The sequence below is a fragment of the Falco cherrug genome, chromosome 11 (assembly GCF_023634085.1).
Source record: "Falco cherrug isolate bFalChe1 chromosome 11, bFalChe1.pri, whole genome shotgun sequence".
NCBI lineage: Eukaryota > Metazoa > Chordata > Aves > Falconiformes > Falconidae > Falco > Falco cherrug.
The window spans coordinates 28,446,194-28,461,488 of NC_073707.1; the positions used below are offsets into that span (position 1 = coordinate 28,446,194).

Below are 15,295 nucleotides of genomic sequence, written 5' to 3' on the forward strand. Positions count from 1 at the left end.
CCTCACGGCGCCCGGCGGCGGCCCCGCCTCAGCGCCTCAGCCCGCCGCGCCTCGCCGGGCGCTGAGGGGAGCCCGGGCCGCGCCCCCGGCGGGCTGTCAGGCCCCGCTGCAGCAGCCGCCTGGTTAATCAGAAACTCCCCGCGGGGCCGATGCGGCCTCTCCCGCTGCTGTGCCCGGGCCTCACGCGGCTGAAGTCCAGCTGCCGGCCCGGTGCTGAGGCTCCCGGCCGCCCGGTTCCCCGCGGGCAGACGGGGCTGCGCGTCGCGCCAAGCCCGGGCAGGCCGCAGCGGGCCGGCCCCGTCCTGGCCTGTCCGCAGGCTGGGAAGCCGGGGTGCCCGCCCGCCCTCAGGGGTGAGCGTGGGGAGCCAGCCCAGCCTGCTGCCATAGAGGTGTTCAGTGCTTGGGCCACAACAACCGGTGCGTTTAGTTCTTATACTCCCAAGTAGGACGCTAGGCTTTACAGATGCTCGATGTAGCAGGCCTTTGTTAGTGGTTACCGTAGAATCATTTAGATTGGAAAAGATCTTTATTGGAAAAGAATTATCTGTGATCCCTATTTAAACAGATGCTGATTGCTCAGATCTTCTCCTACGCTCTCGGAGAGCTGGATTCAGAAAGCAACCTATATAAACCGAAATGCCTTTTGTCAAAGGCTGTCCCGCATGCTTGCGCTGTGAGGTCACTCCAGTTAGCAAAGCGTATAATGGTTTATCCTGGCTCCATGTTTCCAAACCGCACCCTGGCACTTCGGGATGGAAAAGTACGTGCAGTGCTGTATAGTCTTGTCCAGTCCTTTCAGATCTCGTTGCCCCTTCCCGTTCCTACGATTTTGGAACCACTGAGATTGAAAACGAGGCAATTAGAAACCTAAAATTGTTTCCAGCAGCGTATTTGCCCGTGAGTGACTGTGCCAGTTATTGTGCTTTTTCTGGTCCAACATCTTTTTCTTTTGAATGTTTTCCTCTTGCTCTTGCTGGGAAGAAAATCTATACAAGTTACAAATTAAGCTGTCTGACTACAGAGTGAACAAACTATAAAAGTGTGATTCAAAAGATAAAAATGTAGGCATAGGGAATTAAGAGTGTTTATGGTTACAATAAAACAATACCTTGTAAAAAGTATCCAGAGTGCATTTATTCAAAAAATGGATTTTTAAGTTGGCAGTTGTTTTAACAGTTACTTTATGTGCTTAACTTACAGTAACATGAAAGCACATCTGAAATGGAGGCTTTCTGGTGGAAGGAGTTTTAGCCATCTGTAACTTCCAGCTTGCTAATAATACACAATGCCTGCAGTGAGGGTTTTAGCATGGTGTAGCTCAGAGCCCCTCAACACTTGCACTTCAGCTGTGAAACTCCTCCCTACTCTGTGGGAGAGGCTGTTTGGAACCGCACTCCTGTCTGCTCACTGCCCTCCTCATGAAGGTTGCAACCACCTCATGATGGGTCGCATTCCAGGTCATCCCTCATACCTCTACTTTCAGGCTCTTTTAAGGTTTTACTTCCCATAGACCAGCTGTGTTGGAATCTACTGCTGATTCATAAACCCACCTTTAATGCTTAGCTTTTCATTGTGCTTTTTTTTTTTTTTTTTTTTTTTCTTTTTTGGCATGGTATACTATCTGCAGTACATCAAGCTGTTTGCTGCCAGAAAAACACCTTGGATTTCTGGTTAATCCCTGTTTTCTTTTTTTCCACAGAACTTTTAATTCATCTGAAGTTTGAGAAACCCTAACTTGCAGGAGCTTTTCCCAGGACAGCTGGGCATGCAGCAGCAGACTGGTGTGCAGCACAGGGAGCAAACCGATCACTTCAGCAGATCCATTAGAAAGAACCGAGGGATGGGAAGTGGGCTGGAGAGTGTGTCCTCTAGTGTGAGGCACTGGATGGTGAACTTCCTATCACTATGGACCACAGAGCCTGTCAAGACTGAATCTTACATGTGGCAAGTTTATTTGCAGTCCTCAGTACAGATGTGAACGGGAGAGAAACAAGTGACTGAATTTCAAGAAAGACGGAATGGAAGTGAAGGTTCAAGTGGCTTGTGTTCAAGGTTAGTGTCTATGTCAACTGTAGGGCAGGCTGCAAAATGAAGCATTTCAGAACTGTGCAGTAAAGTCACAGCCCCCTAAGTGCCAACTGCCATTTTGATTAGAGTAGGGTTTCAGAATCATGACCACGACAATTACTGTTATGAAGGATATTGCATGCAAGTGGAGTGGTTTCCTTTTTCAACTGAAGCCAAACAGACGGCATTTCATTAGCCTCTTTTTCCTCCTCCTCCTCTTCTTTACCCCAACAATGTGACCTAATACGGGAGTATGGATGCTGGAAACTTAGTTCAAAAAACAGCAGGATGGAGTAATGAAACAAAGGTGCATCATGAGCTATTAAATATAAAAATCACCTCTGGTTGTCTGTGAGACAGGTCCCTGGAGGTAATGAAAGTATTCTGAAATGTTTACTTTATTCTTATACTTTGCTTTAGGTATCCTCACTTGACCACTGAGGCAGAACACTAAATTAGGTGGTGTTCTACTCTTTCTGGTATGTATTTTCTCATACCCTTACGTTCATTTATTTCTGTCAATTTATTGGCATTTATGCTATTGGTAATCTCATTGTTTTGGGCTCAGTGTCAGTCATCCAGATACACAAGATGATGTGGTCTTACCACTGTAGCATGGTTAATATACACCAGATGTGCAAGGCTACATGTTGGCAATTGAATTACTGGAAAGCGTGTCACAAATTACCTCTAGAGTCACACTGCCTTCTGCAATACAGAAATTGAAGTGACACTAGAAGTCTGAGCAAGTGTCTTTCTGCTGAATAAACCATTGACTTGTAAGAAGCTTATCCAGTGGACCCATGATTAATCCTTCTGGCTTTGGGGGAAGAGAATGGAGAACACAAATCACAATTATCTCAACTGTTATGTAGATGGGCAGGAAGACAGACAGGCAGGCAGGCAGGAAGGAAAGCTTCCATAGAGGAATTCAAGGAGTATAGGCAAATTCCCCAGCAATATGTTCGGAGCCATTTCCTAGATCATCTACAGATGGTAGCATGTTGCAGGCTCTGAGGTTATCTCCCTTTTCATCCAGTCAGCTTCAGCACTGAATATGCGTTCGAAATGTAAGGAATATGGCCTTGTACCATGTAGCATCACATACTTTCAAGGCAGGTTCAGCTAAAATCTGCCCACATATACATGAGTCATAACTCAGAAGCACGCTCCAGTGTAGACATCCTGAGTCATTTCCATCTCAGAAGCTTATAAATACTTAGTTAGCCACTTAGCTTTTAATTTAGCAGAACAACAAAGATTCATTAGACAAATCTCCAGAATTATCTTTTGCTATGAAGCTTCTTAAATACTTCCACTCTTGCAAGTGCCTTTTCATCTCTATGCAACTCAGAATTATTTGATAAATATAACTTCGAAAAAATATAGTTGAACTAAGATTTAATTTCTCCTGATTCTGGTCCTTCTATAACTAATTACATCTGTTTCAAATGCCAGCTTTGTTCATTGCAAGAATGTGTTTTCATTTTAGCAACAACTGATGAACCCTAATAAGGACATGTCTCTCCTGATGTGGAGTGGCATTTAGCTCTTCCTAAAGACCACTGTTGATCTGCTGGTCCAGCAGACCATGCTGGAGTCAGTGGAGATGTATCTGAACACATAGATATGTTAAATGGAAAATACATCAATACACTTTTTGGAAAAAACACCTAAGGTTTTGGGGAAAAAAATAATAAAAAAAGCTTGCTTGTGTATCTGTATTTTTTTGGCAGTGGCAGGAGGGGAAGAGAAGATTCGTAATGTTTAAGGATATAGCATTAGGAAAAACTAATAGTTATTGTTTTGCAAAATCATAAATTTGTTGTTATGACAACAAGCGTTTGAGTTAAAAATATTTGTTATATAAAAATGTGATTCCTGAATATCTCTCCAATTACCAGATTAAACCAGAAATCAGTAATTGCTTTATGGACCATCTTTCAATGCAAACTGTTTACCGACTGCTGGAGTCCTATGAATCACAGACTGAGCAGCACCCCTCTAGCAGAGCCGTTTGAACCCTGTAACTGAAAGGGAATCAGCAAAGATGAAAACCAGGTTGGCCTGATGCTTTCTTTTTTCCCCCTTGGTCAGCAGTGCTTTTTCTGTCTGCTATTTTGGTTGATTGATTTTTATTTAAGTAATACACACACAGAGACGCAACATTTATGTGTTTTTAAATTTTGATAAAACAAAACATCTATTCATGACTTTGCTGTACTATCAGAAAAAATACTGTATCATTCTCTATACAACATGTACAATACGTTCCTGTTTTCTACGGTCTGGACTTTGCATCCTCACCAGCAGGGAAACTGTTGGTTCAAGAAGAACATGTGGATAGTATCAGAACTAATGTCTGTCTGGAAGAATACAGTCTTAGGTAAACTTGGCAATGGGACAAAGGAAAGGACTAGTTAAAGGCCAAGTCAACAGAATAATTATTGTGGCCTCAGTATAGGTGATGGTAGGAGCAAAGCCTTCCAAAAGGAAGAAAAGAGTTTTGCAACTGCAAAGGCAGAAAGCACACACCCACCCCCTCAAAACCCCCCAAATCCTAACCAAATAAAAAAGGTGAGGCGAGGTTTTCTCTCTTACTATAACATGTGTTCTTATTATACTGAAATTGCCATAGCAATATAGCTATAGCTATTCATTATAGCATGAAAGGCTTAATCAAAACCAAGCACCACAGGCTGCAGAACCGTGATGAACAGCCAGCATCATAGAGCTGACTTGTTATTTTCTAGTGAATTATAATAATTATGCCATTATCAGAGCAAGGTACCAAAACGAGAGCTGTATCTAGTTTTGGGTGCTTTTCTGTAAAATTTCTGATGTTGAAGGTGACTCAAGATACTGCACAACCAACCAACATTATATTACGGTATTTCAAAAGCCTAAATTATGAGAAGTTTCTACTTAGTTTAAAAAACAGAGGTGATTTTAAAATCTTCAGGTGATTAATTTTTTGTTTCAAACTCAAAGGATAAATTAACATTCTGAAAACTATTTTGTGGAAGATTCACAATTGTAAAAGGTCTTAGAATATTAAGTTTTATAAAGTAGCTTGTGGCATGGTTACGAGTCAGTTTGAAATAATATCACCTTGTAGGTCTAGCCACCTGCTCTTGTTTCCACGTACTTGATTAGAATGGCTGCCTGACTTTGACCAAGTGGGAATTCTGCCTAACTGTTGTACATTCAGAGCATTTTTTAAGGATTTTTCACCTGGGGAATTGAACAGAGAATTATCTGTTTAGGTCTGTATGAATATGTATTCTACATCATGATCATATGCAGCATTCATGAGGACAGAAACACAGGTTGTGGTAGGAAGGATAAACTGTTTCTTCCTTTTCAGGACTTTCCTCAATCTGATATTTATAGTACAGAACCTTTTTGTTTGTTTGCTACACATTCTTATTTATCTTGTCTTTAACCTTGGCCCGATAAATAAAAAAAAAAAAAAAAAAAAAAAAAAAGGAAAAAAGAAACGGAAGTCCCTGTCCCTAGGAGCCTACACATTTAGTGTAGATACAGATAAAATCAGATACTTCTACAACATCTCATAAAACACATTCTCTTCATTAACTGCACCACTATTACGGACTAATACAGCAATAGATGTTAAATGAAACATTTCTAATGATCTTACATGTATTAAAATACATCATCTGCACCCATTGTGATTTTAGTGGCATAGCAGAAAAAATGAATGCAGTGGTGGCACAGGCACCAGAAAGTCATTAAGTAGTACAGTTCTGCCAGCTCTCTTATATACTTAGGATTGCTGGCTACACCCCTTTGCAGCTAGAATAAGCATTACAAGTAAAAAAAGAACATGTAGCTGCTGACAATCAGTAAGGCCTCAATGTTTACATATAAACATAATTCCTGGAAACACATCAGAATCTGAAAATACGGTTCTGTCTACTGATTCTATGCCTTTTTTTAATTTTTACACCACCACCACCCCCGCCCCAATCTTTCTGAAGTGTTTTTAGGAGATCATTAATTTCCAGTGGTATTTCCTTCATTAGAAATAGAATCAATTATGTCTGTTTAGGTAAACCTCTTTCTATTTCACTTTACAGCTGTATGCAGTCCAGGCCTTACTGCATTTTGGCTGCTCCAGCACATCTTCCCCCCCATCCAATACAGGAAGCCATGAAGTCATCCTTTTTGTCGTTTTGGGAAGAAGAGCCCAGTATGTGCAAAGAATCATATGGACTTTTTTTAATTGCAGAAGTGGTACCAGACTGCAAAGTCTGCATCCCAACTTTCTTTGCTTTTGGCATTGTTCGAGTCTGAGCCATTTACAAAAATAGTCACACTCCTCAGAACCAGATTTCAATCTCTCTTCCCTGGAACATGGGATTTCAAGTCAAGATCCTCTGCTGTTTAGAAAAACATGTTCAGTTTCTTCATATTCTTGCTCTTAACAGGCCACCTGTACCTCGTGTGCTGCGTTTCACTGCGGAGGGGTGATAGGTAACCTCTGGTAGCTTTACAGCGACATCTCCTGGCCTAATTGACCTGGAAACGTATCAGGGATTCCTCTTCTAGCGTGAAGGTCTTAGATAGATTCAGATATTTCACACAGTGGAGAGGCAGGATGCCATTTGAAAACCAATTCATTAACTGTGTTTAATTAGATAAGTGACATTGTCAACATGATCGTCGATTGCACACAAAAAAAAGTTAGAAATTTTTTCAGATGCTAAACACAATGGGTGTTCCTGATACTTTTTTTAAGAAGCACTTTTACTATATAAAAATATTTTCTTTTTCCCTCATTGTATATGAACGATCTACATTTAAAAAAAAATCACAATAGTTAAATCTACTGTAAAAGTAAAACATTTTTCTAGTGTAATTAATCCAAGATGTTACGTATTAAAATAACAGGTAAAAGCATTTAAAACAGAATATGACTTTTTACATTGACAATTGTGTTTCATCCAAAATCTGAAAAAGCAAACATTTACATTTCCAAATTCAACATAAAACTCTCCAGTCTGCCTAAGTTTCAAAGCCATGAAAAAAATATAGAAAAGTTAATGAAGAGAACAGAGTTTAACACATTTTGTGTCACTTGAGACAAAGGGAACAGCAAACTAATTGCCAGTCCAAGATTAATATTGTTGTACTTCTTTTAGACAGTCTTATGGAGTTATAGTTAAACCTTTCAGCCTCAGGTTATAATTTTGCTTTTTTGGAACACTATTGAGTATTCAGTAAACAGTTCCTTATATGAAAGATACTGACAGATGATGCATAAGACATAATCCAAACTCTTGGGAAAGACTCCCATTATTTCACCAGATCACAGATGTAAAGGTCAGTGCTTCGCTTAGGAGGGGATTACTTCAGGGTCTGTCTGCAACTTTGGAGTATTTTACAGCGTAGCATACCCTGCTTTTGCATTGGACCTTGCTGGATTTTACTGATTAACCCTGAAACTGTACACTCCAGTGTACAACTGGAGATACATGCAGAGCCCAAAACTGCCATAACTGATGTCAATGGCAGTTTTCAGTGAAAACAGGCTCTACTCCTTTTACAGAAAGGCTTTGTTAGTTCAGAAAAGCAGTACTACAGATATATGCCCTTCTGAAGGCTGCAAAGTTTGGACAGTATAAGTAAGATGATGTATACAGTTTGCTGTTGCAAACATCTAATCACATATTATCTAGTTCACAAATATACCAAAGATACCAAATAATTTATCTCATGCTGAAGTAAAAGAACGTGTGCTCACAGTCTAAAATATGAGAATGCTTCCCCTCCTCAGGTGTTTAGACACTCACCACCTAAACAGCAGTGCACCTCTTGGGGTTTAAGTACTTGAGCCATGCAAACTAAACTAAGAGGAGATAATCTAAGGTAGCAATATACAGCAGATCCACAAGCTACCAACTCTCAATTTACAGAACGTAAATTTTATCAAAAATACTTGTGTGTCCTTTGGAGTAAATAAGCGTTCTTGCAAGGAGGAGAGTGGAAGTATACTGATTTCCAAAGCCTAAGTGGAAGACCAGTGTATCACAAAATCCCTAAAGAGGAAACAAAGTTAATTCACACAGGAATCAATAAAATGCTAGGGATTTATCCCTAGTTAAACCCTCTATTTTGTGGTTCCTGTTTGCTGTGAGATAATGAATCATCAGTAACAGAAGTGAGGGGAAACCGTATTTGTGCAGAAAAAAGGAAGCTTTCAGGCTGAAATTGATGGCCTCTTCCAAAATGAAGAATGCTGAGCAAAGGGCTTTCCGTGGCTTGTCCAGGAGGGCTGAGGGGAAGGGTGCTGTGGCAGAGGGTGGTAGGAAGCAGGTGGCTTTAATTCTGCTGCCTGCAGGAGCATTACTATCCAGGTAACTGTGTCCAAGGTCTTTATGGCGATGCTTCCTCCTGAACTCATCCCAGTCATGCAATCATGCAAAGCAAATTCAAACCTTTGTGAGAAGAATGCCTCAGAATAATTAAAATTGATGTTACAGGTGGTATTTTCATGTCCAGGGTTTAATCCGTATATTTTGTCTATACCCTGTGTACCCTTCCCAGGCACTTAGAAAGGCTTAGTTCTAGAATAGCAATGGAATTAACTCAAATTGCTGAGTCTAAGGTATTTTGCTTTATGTTCTGCAGGCAATTCCATACTCTCCCAATGAATTCCATACTCTCCCAGTGAATTCCATATACATTTTCTATATAAATTTTGTTCAACAGAAGTCACCTATGTGTGGAAGTTGTAACTTCTCCTTGTAGTTTCTCAGTAGCCCACGTGAACACACTGTAAGACAGTCAATGCACTCTGAGTCTCTGACAGATCTCAGTGATGATGCTGGACTGTAATGAAAAATTAGATTTATCTGTTAACGGTACTGGTATTCTTTTTAATGAATTGCACTTGAAAGTAATAACACATTTTTTTAATGCCTTCTTCAAGATACCACGCTTCCTCATGCTGCATTTGCAGCTTATTTCATTCAGGCCCAGTCATACAGAGGTTTCAGGCTGTAGCTATATTCTCAAACACGTTTTAACTAGAGGTTCTTGTATTATTAAAAACATGTTATGTCCTGGACTTAGCTCAGCTCTTCTGGAAAGTTATCATCTGGAAGTCAGCCTGAGATCCAGCTGTGTCACATGGATTTTCCCTGTTTTCTGAAACAATCTGTTCCACTGCTTGTGAAGTTTCTGGGTCCTGAGAGCAGGGACTATCCAGCGTATCGCCACTGCTGTTGCAGTGAAGAGGGGAGGCCATGTCAGAGGGCTGATCTGAGGGTTTGCCTGAAGCGGGTGGCAGGGGGACAGACAGAGGAAGATTCATCATGTAGAACACATTGCCCAGACGTCGGGACACCTTTAAAGACAAAAGCACAATTGCAGTAATTGCTTCTTGAGGTAGTGTTAAAGCCATTAAACATCAAGGCTGACTTGTGTAGCAATGCCAGGGACATCCAGGAGATCCCAGCCACCTCAAAGGGTTATCAGTGATTAGCAAAAGCAAAAAGAATCTTTTCTTTTTTTCCCTCTCATATTTTTCCAGGTTCTGGTTCTTGTGGAAGAAGCTTGGCAATACTCAGTTTGGGAAATGGTCCAGTGTCTGAGCCTGGCAGCAGGCTCCTTTTGCTCTCTAGGTGCTGTAGCACCCATGGGACAGAGGGGAGGCAAACTGCCAGCCAGGAGCAGGGAAGGTGCTTTTAATGAGAGAAGAGTAAGAGAGAGCAAAGGGTTAAAGAAAATTAAAAGAACCAGGCAACAACAGAAACACACAGAGAGTTGATATTACTGGATGAAATTAAGAGCAGAAAATTTTAAACATAAAGGGACAGCCTGTCTGTGAAACATGTGTGATCATATTCCCCAAAGGCTGTAGAAACCTCTACTTGGTATGTTTTAAAAGCCAGGTTGAAGCAAAAGCAAGTGTGTATCAGAGCAGTTCTTACTAGCTGGGAAGGCAAAAGAAAAGTGAAACAGTTCATTCTGTCAAACACGTCTTTTCCATTTCCAACGTCAGCCTAGTCTCCAGTGTTGTATCCTGACTTCACTTTGTCTCTCAAACTGTCAGTCCTAACCTCCCCTTAGTGTCTCCCCTACATGCTGTTGTAACATGCAGAGAAGTGAAAGCGAACTATGCTGGAGTAATTTCTTTTCTCCTAATATTATGGTAGTTGCCTTATCAGTAAGAAAAAAGTGTGTTTCAGTTTGAAAAAAAATTCATCCTGTTAGCTTCTGACTCTTTCACATCTCTGTGACTTGCCATCTTGGCATACATTTAATGACCATACCTGAGAGCGGATTTTTAATGCTGGTCCGAGTTTTAATCCCATTGTATCCAGGAGATGTTCCTCTGTTAGTAGCGGGAGGGTTTCTCCATCAATAGCATGGTCTTTAAATACCTTATGAAACGACAGAACACATCATGATGTGCTAAAACAGACTTCATTGGTTATCTTTTATACTTAATCTTGAGGCATAGGCAATAAATAGAAGGAGGAAATAACAGTGCAACTATTTTATCTTATTTATCTCCTGACTGCAGCATGAGGTCTCTTGCTCAGGTCTGTGGGTATCAGTGTATTTGCAGGTAGTTTATTTACTTGTTCTTGGCAAGTGGCAACTTTGTACATTTCAATGTGGTTGTTTGTGGGTTTTTGTTTGCAACTTTGTAACAGTTCAGTGATACTTTGTTGGGGTTTTTGTTTGCAACTTTGTAACATTTCAATGATACTTTGTGGGGTTTTTTGTTTGCTTGGGAGTTTTTCTTGTTGGTTTTTTGGTTGGTTTTTTTTTCAGGAAGTGAGCAGCCTGCTACTGATGAAAAAATAGTGTTGATCTTCTTAAGGCTTTACTAGGAACATGCAAGATTTCAACCTCTTTGCTTGTATTTCTAATGATACTTCATTTTTTCAAATGGAATGATGCCCCTAAGAGCTCAGGTGGGGTAGGTGAGTTATACCAATATCCAAGAATGAGAAATTGCTTTAATGTGCATAAAAATTCTTCAGGGCATGTGGAATGAAAAAAATAAGATACTTTTCTTATGCTGTTGTTTTTCTGCTGATCCTTCTGGTATTGTGTTGCTGCAGCAGAAATGCATGTAACCTCTCAGAGCATGGCTTCATAAGTTGAAGGACAATGAAAACTACTATTAAGTTTGTAACTTTGTGACAACCAATTAACCTCTAGCATTTACATTTGTCTGATGACCTTAAAATCTAAATTGTCCTAAAGACCCAAAATGTGATGAGTGTTTATTGTCACCTGGCCATAATCTGAACAGCCTGGGAGGCTAACGATGAAGTTGTATACGTCATCAACTGTCCATTTGCGAATGTCTTCAACAGAAGAAATGTCTTCTCCGTTCAGGATCAGGCCATGTGCTCCTTTGAGGAGGAAATGCAAATGTTATGTTTGTAGAGCTTTACTTGCAAATCGATAGGAAATGATTGCTAACATGAGTATTTTAACACTTGTCCAGAACCTAATATACTAACAGCACTGTGTAGTCACAGACAGATACAGGAGTCTTTGACACCAAAATCACCAGACAGTCAGTAGCAGCTGATCCTGGAGGGTTTTCTTTTGGTGGCTTCTTTTGTTTACTGTGGGCACTGTATGTACCAGTCACTATGCACACAAGTCATTCTGCAGTATTTTATCTAATGAGTACATTATTTGATGGTTTTTAGGTCCTACTGTTGTTTTAACTTGACTAATATTTATATTTCAGTAGAATGGAACCAAGCCTTTACTAGCTTATAGTGTCTACTGTGAGTTAGAAGGACATGCAGAAAAGTTGTGGGCAGAAGAGAGAAGTTATGTCACAATTTCATTCAGCTATTATGTTTATTTAAATTGAAATTCCTTTTGCAGATAGGAACTGAATACTTAATGTGTATTTTAGGGACATACTTTAGTGGTGGAATTGGCAGCGTTAGGTTTTCATTGGACTCGATGACCTTAAAGGTCTTTTCCAACCTAAATGATTCTGTGATTCTGTGATTGTATATTTTTCATTGATGTAGTAGATGATCCTGGACAAACACTCCAGCCTGTTCTCATTTCAGGTAATGGGAAGTTTTGCAGGGCTCATCCACTGGCACTGGTGCATTTAACAAAAGAGACAAAGCTTTAGAAACAATAATTGGTGTACAGTGGCTGGAGAGGCCTGTGTCTTACATTCTGCTCTTGAGGAGGCCAAGTCTTAGGGTTAAGTTTGTTCTTAAATGAGTGCAACTTCTAAGGGGATTCCTTGTCCTGTTTGACAGACACAGGGATTATGGTCAGTAGATTGTGTGCTGTTACATTTCCTCCTGACCACCAGAAGGAGAGGATAGAATGTAACATGTTGAACAGAATTGTAGCGAACCTCAAAGTGCTGCTAACTTGACAGTTTACGGGTGACAAGTGTGTTGTCCCTAGGGACTGATATAAACACAAACACAGTATAGTGTATGGCATAAAGCATTGAAATAGTTAGGAAGCTGCTTTGTGACTTTTTGCTGTGTAATTGCATTGTCCTGCAAAATAAAGGTTTCAGCACCGTTATGTCAGCAAACACAGTTCGCAGGTAGAAAACCCCACACTTTACCTTTGCTGACTTGGATTTACCAAGTATTACTATTTGCTGCATATGAATTCTACATTTAGTTGTCATGACTCTATCATACCAAAAATTTGCTTAAAACAGAGGGAAGAAATAAGAGTGCAAATCAATAATAATAAATTATATCAACACACCACTCTAACTAATCTGGAGACTTGACAAACCTGAAGGTAGCAATGGGTTGCTGGGTACGGGAAATCCATATGGTAATGTTGAGAATGGTATTGCAGAAGGGTACATGTACTTCTCATCAAAAGCAGCACAGGAACTGTTAGATTCCTTCTCATTTGTGCTGCTGCAGTTGTTGGTTTCAGTAGATATTTCATGAGTAGCACAGTTTTTTCTCAAGCCTTGTTCAAACTCTTTACAGTTTTTGGCAACAGCAGATGGCTCAGTCTGGTTTTTTGTTTGTTCATGTTTGTTTGGTGTCTCCACCTCTGCTTCTTTTTTGTCTTCTTTCTCATCATCCACTGTAGCTGAAGTAGGGTCTGTAGTTTTGTCATCAGCTTGGTTCTTTGTGCCATTGGCACTACAGTCTGCAGTTTTGTGATTTCCAGTTCTTCTCCCTGGCCGACGTCCCCTCTCCCTTTGCAAAGTGCTGACTGGAGGGTATGGGCTGGTTGCCATGAGCATAGCATTGCCATGAATTTCATCAATGGTGGTGCGATGAACATATAAGTCGCTGGGAAGATGGCCTTCAGGTAGTCTGTGCCTGCCACGAAAAGCAATGGGACTAGCTGGCATCCCATGGTAAAGGAAAGGTGCTTCCAGACCCAGTAGTCCTTTCCGATGGGCTTTCTCCATTTCTTTTTGCTGAAAAATAGCATTCATCTCCATTTCCATTCTGAAAGACACAAAGGAGCACAGGCAGTTAGGGCAGCTCTGTTCCTTCATCACCTCTTTTTTACAGCAGCAGAATAAAACTCAGATAATTGAATAGGCAAGAGTACTGCTTTTCTTCTGTCTCCCCTGTATTGCTGTGTGTAAGAGGGCACAAACTGCAGATGGAGTGGCAAACCTGGCTACATCTAATATGCTGCCAGTGAACTAAAAGGAAAAAAATATCTATCTTCCATGTAATGCTTCTGGATAATATTTCAGACAAAGAAGTTATTTGTATATTGGCAATCCAGGCATTATTATGGTGATTATGCTCCCTTGGGATTTGGAAAATTGTCTCCAGGGACATAACAGTCAAAGACTAAAGAAGATAAGTGATTTATATTACCCATCAGAAAATTGTACTGAAAACTGCAAAATTGCAGTGATATTGTAAGTGATAAAGAACTAGAAATATATTGTCTATGGAACCTGTGCATATATCGAGTAAGCCAACATTAAGTCTCTTGAGTAACTCTCTGTAGTACCTGGCACCTGAGCATGGCTCTGAGGGTGTGAAAGGGTGAGATTCTGGTAGTAAGTGCTCCACCATCTCCCTCCTGGTGGATCAAGCCAATGCTCCAGAGTCTGTGCCAGCTTCCTGCCTCTGGCATAGCAGGTAGAAGTGCTTACCAGTGAGATATGGAGAATTCAAGTAGTATGTGTCTCCACTGTACCAACCTTCACTAGCATCAGCTTTCTCTGGAGCCAAGCTAGTGACCAAAAGAAAAAACTATAGCTCCTAGAGCTCCACAGCTTCATGTGGAGCTGAGAGATGGCAAAAGTGAGCCAATCTACCAGACATAAACCAGAAACAGCTCAGTCTGCTGTCCTTGCTTTGATGAGCTTTCAGTGGGACTTCCACACTGTTCTCTGGAAAAGGGCTTGTGAGGGCAGACAAGTCTTTAACGTGCACCAAGATAGCTTTCTTAATAGTGCGGTGAGGACAACAGATCAGAGGGAGTCTGAGTTTTAGTCCTCTCATTAATGTAAAATTGTCAGGAAAACAGTTTGAGCTAAAGGTGTCTATTCAGATGATTGTTATGAGGAATTAGTTGATCACTCCGTAACATTCAGAGCTTTTTTCTGCCCTGTTTTTGCCTTAGCAACAACCTCTGAACCATTAATTCTCTGCTTTCAGAGATCCAAGTGTGTTTTGTCTATGTACCATGTCCTTGTACCTCTTGCCTAATTGTCATTACTCACACACAGTTCTTGAGGTGGAGATACACAGCAAAGAGGGTTACATTCCTGAATATTCCTCCAGATAAGACAGCTTGCTTTTGTGAGAACCAGCAGGTGGGGAATCACTGAGTTTTGGTATGAGGCAGAGTCCCTTGAAGAACAAAGATTTGGGCCCAGGTGCTCAGCAGCACAGCTGCACCAAGTGCAAGAGAATGGTTGCTAACACCTGATTTCTATAAAGGGTAAAGGAGTCATGTGGTGTAGCAAAAAATCGAAAATTGTGAGTATGGTGAAAGGCTATCTCATAGATTTAGGTTGGGGTGTCTTATGTTGAGGTTTTGGGGTTTTATTTTTTGTTAGGGTTTGGGTTTTTTTTTGTGGGTTGTTGGGGTTTTTTTTCCTCCTCTCTCTCCCAGGTTTGGTGCACTGAAGAACAAGCCTGAGCAGGTAGGACTGGCTCTCATGTGGCTGAGGGTGTATGTGATGGCCATGCTGAATAATGGGCCATATATGATTTATTTAAAGAATGGTGTGCTCATGCTT

General features: G+C 40.7%; 2 protein-coding genes across 4 annotated transcripts in view; one reads left to right on the forward strand and one right to left on the reverse strand.

The window, feature by feature from the left end:
- The first annotated feature begins 61 nt into the window (after positions 1-61).
- The window catches only part of LRRC31 (leucine rich repeat containing 31), a 58,790-nt gene continuing 43,556 nt past the window's right edge, over positions 62-15,295 (forward strand). For 2 of the 3 annotated variants that reach the window (XM_027806675.2, XM_027806676.2), the window contains exons 1-2: positions 63-417; positions 1,700-2,052. In XM_027806675.2, coding sequence (XP_027662476.1) covers positions 2,019-2,052 — 34 coding nt within the window. In that variant the 5' untranslated portion in view covers positions 63-417; positions 1,700-2,018. Of the gene's footprint in view, positions 418-1,699; positions 2,053-15,295 lie in introns of all 3 variants that reach the window. The other variant, XM_027806674.2, reaches the window with a different exon arrangement.
- SAMD7 (sterile alpha motif domain containing 7) overlaps positions 4,135-15,295 on the reverse strand; it is a 29,471-nt gene continuing 18,310 nt past the window's right edge. The window contains exons 7-10 of the mRNA XM_027806677.2: positions 12,853-13,532; positions 11,344-11,465; positions 10,368-10,478; positions 4,135-9,439 (exon numbers count right to left, since the gene is read on the reverse strand). Coding sequence (XP_027662478.2) covers positions 9,167-9,439; positions 10,368-10,478; positions 11,344-11,465; positions 12,853-13,532 — 1,186 coding nt within the window. The 3' untranslated portion in view covers positions 4,135-9,166. The remainder of the gene's footprint in view (positions 9,440-10,367; positions 10,479-11,343; positions 11,466-12,852; positions 13,533-15,295) is intronic.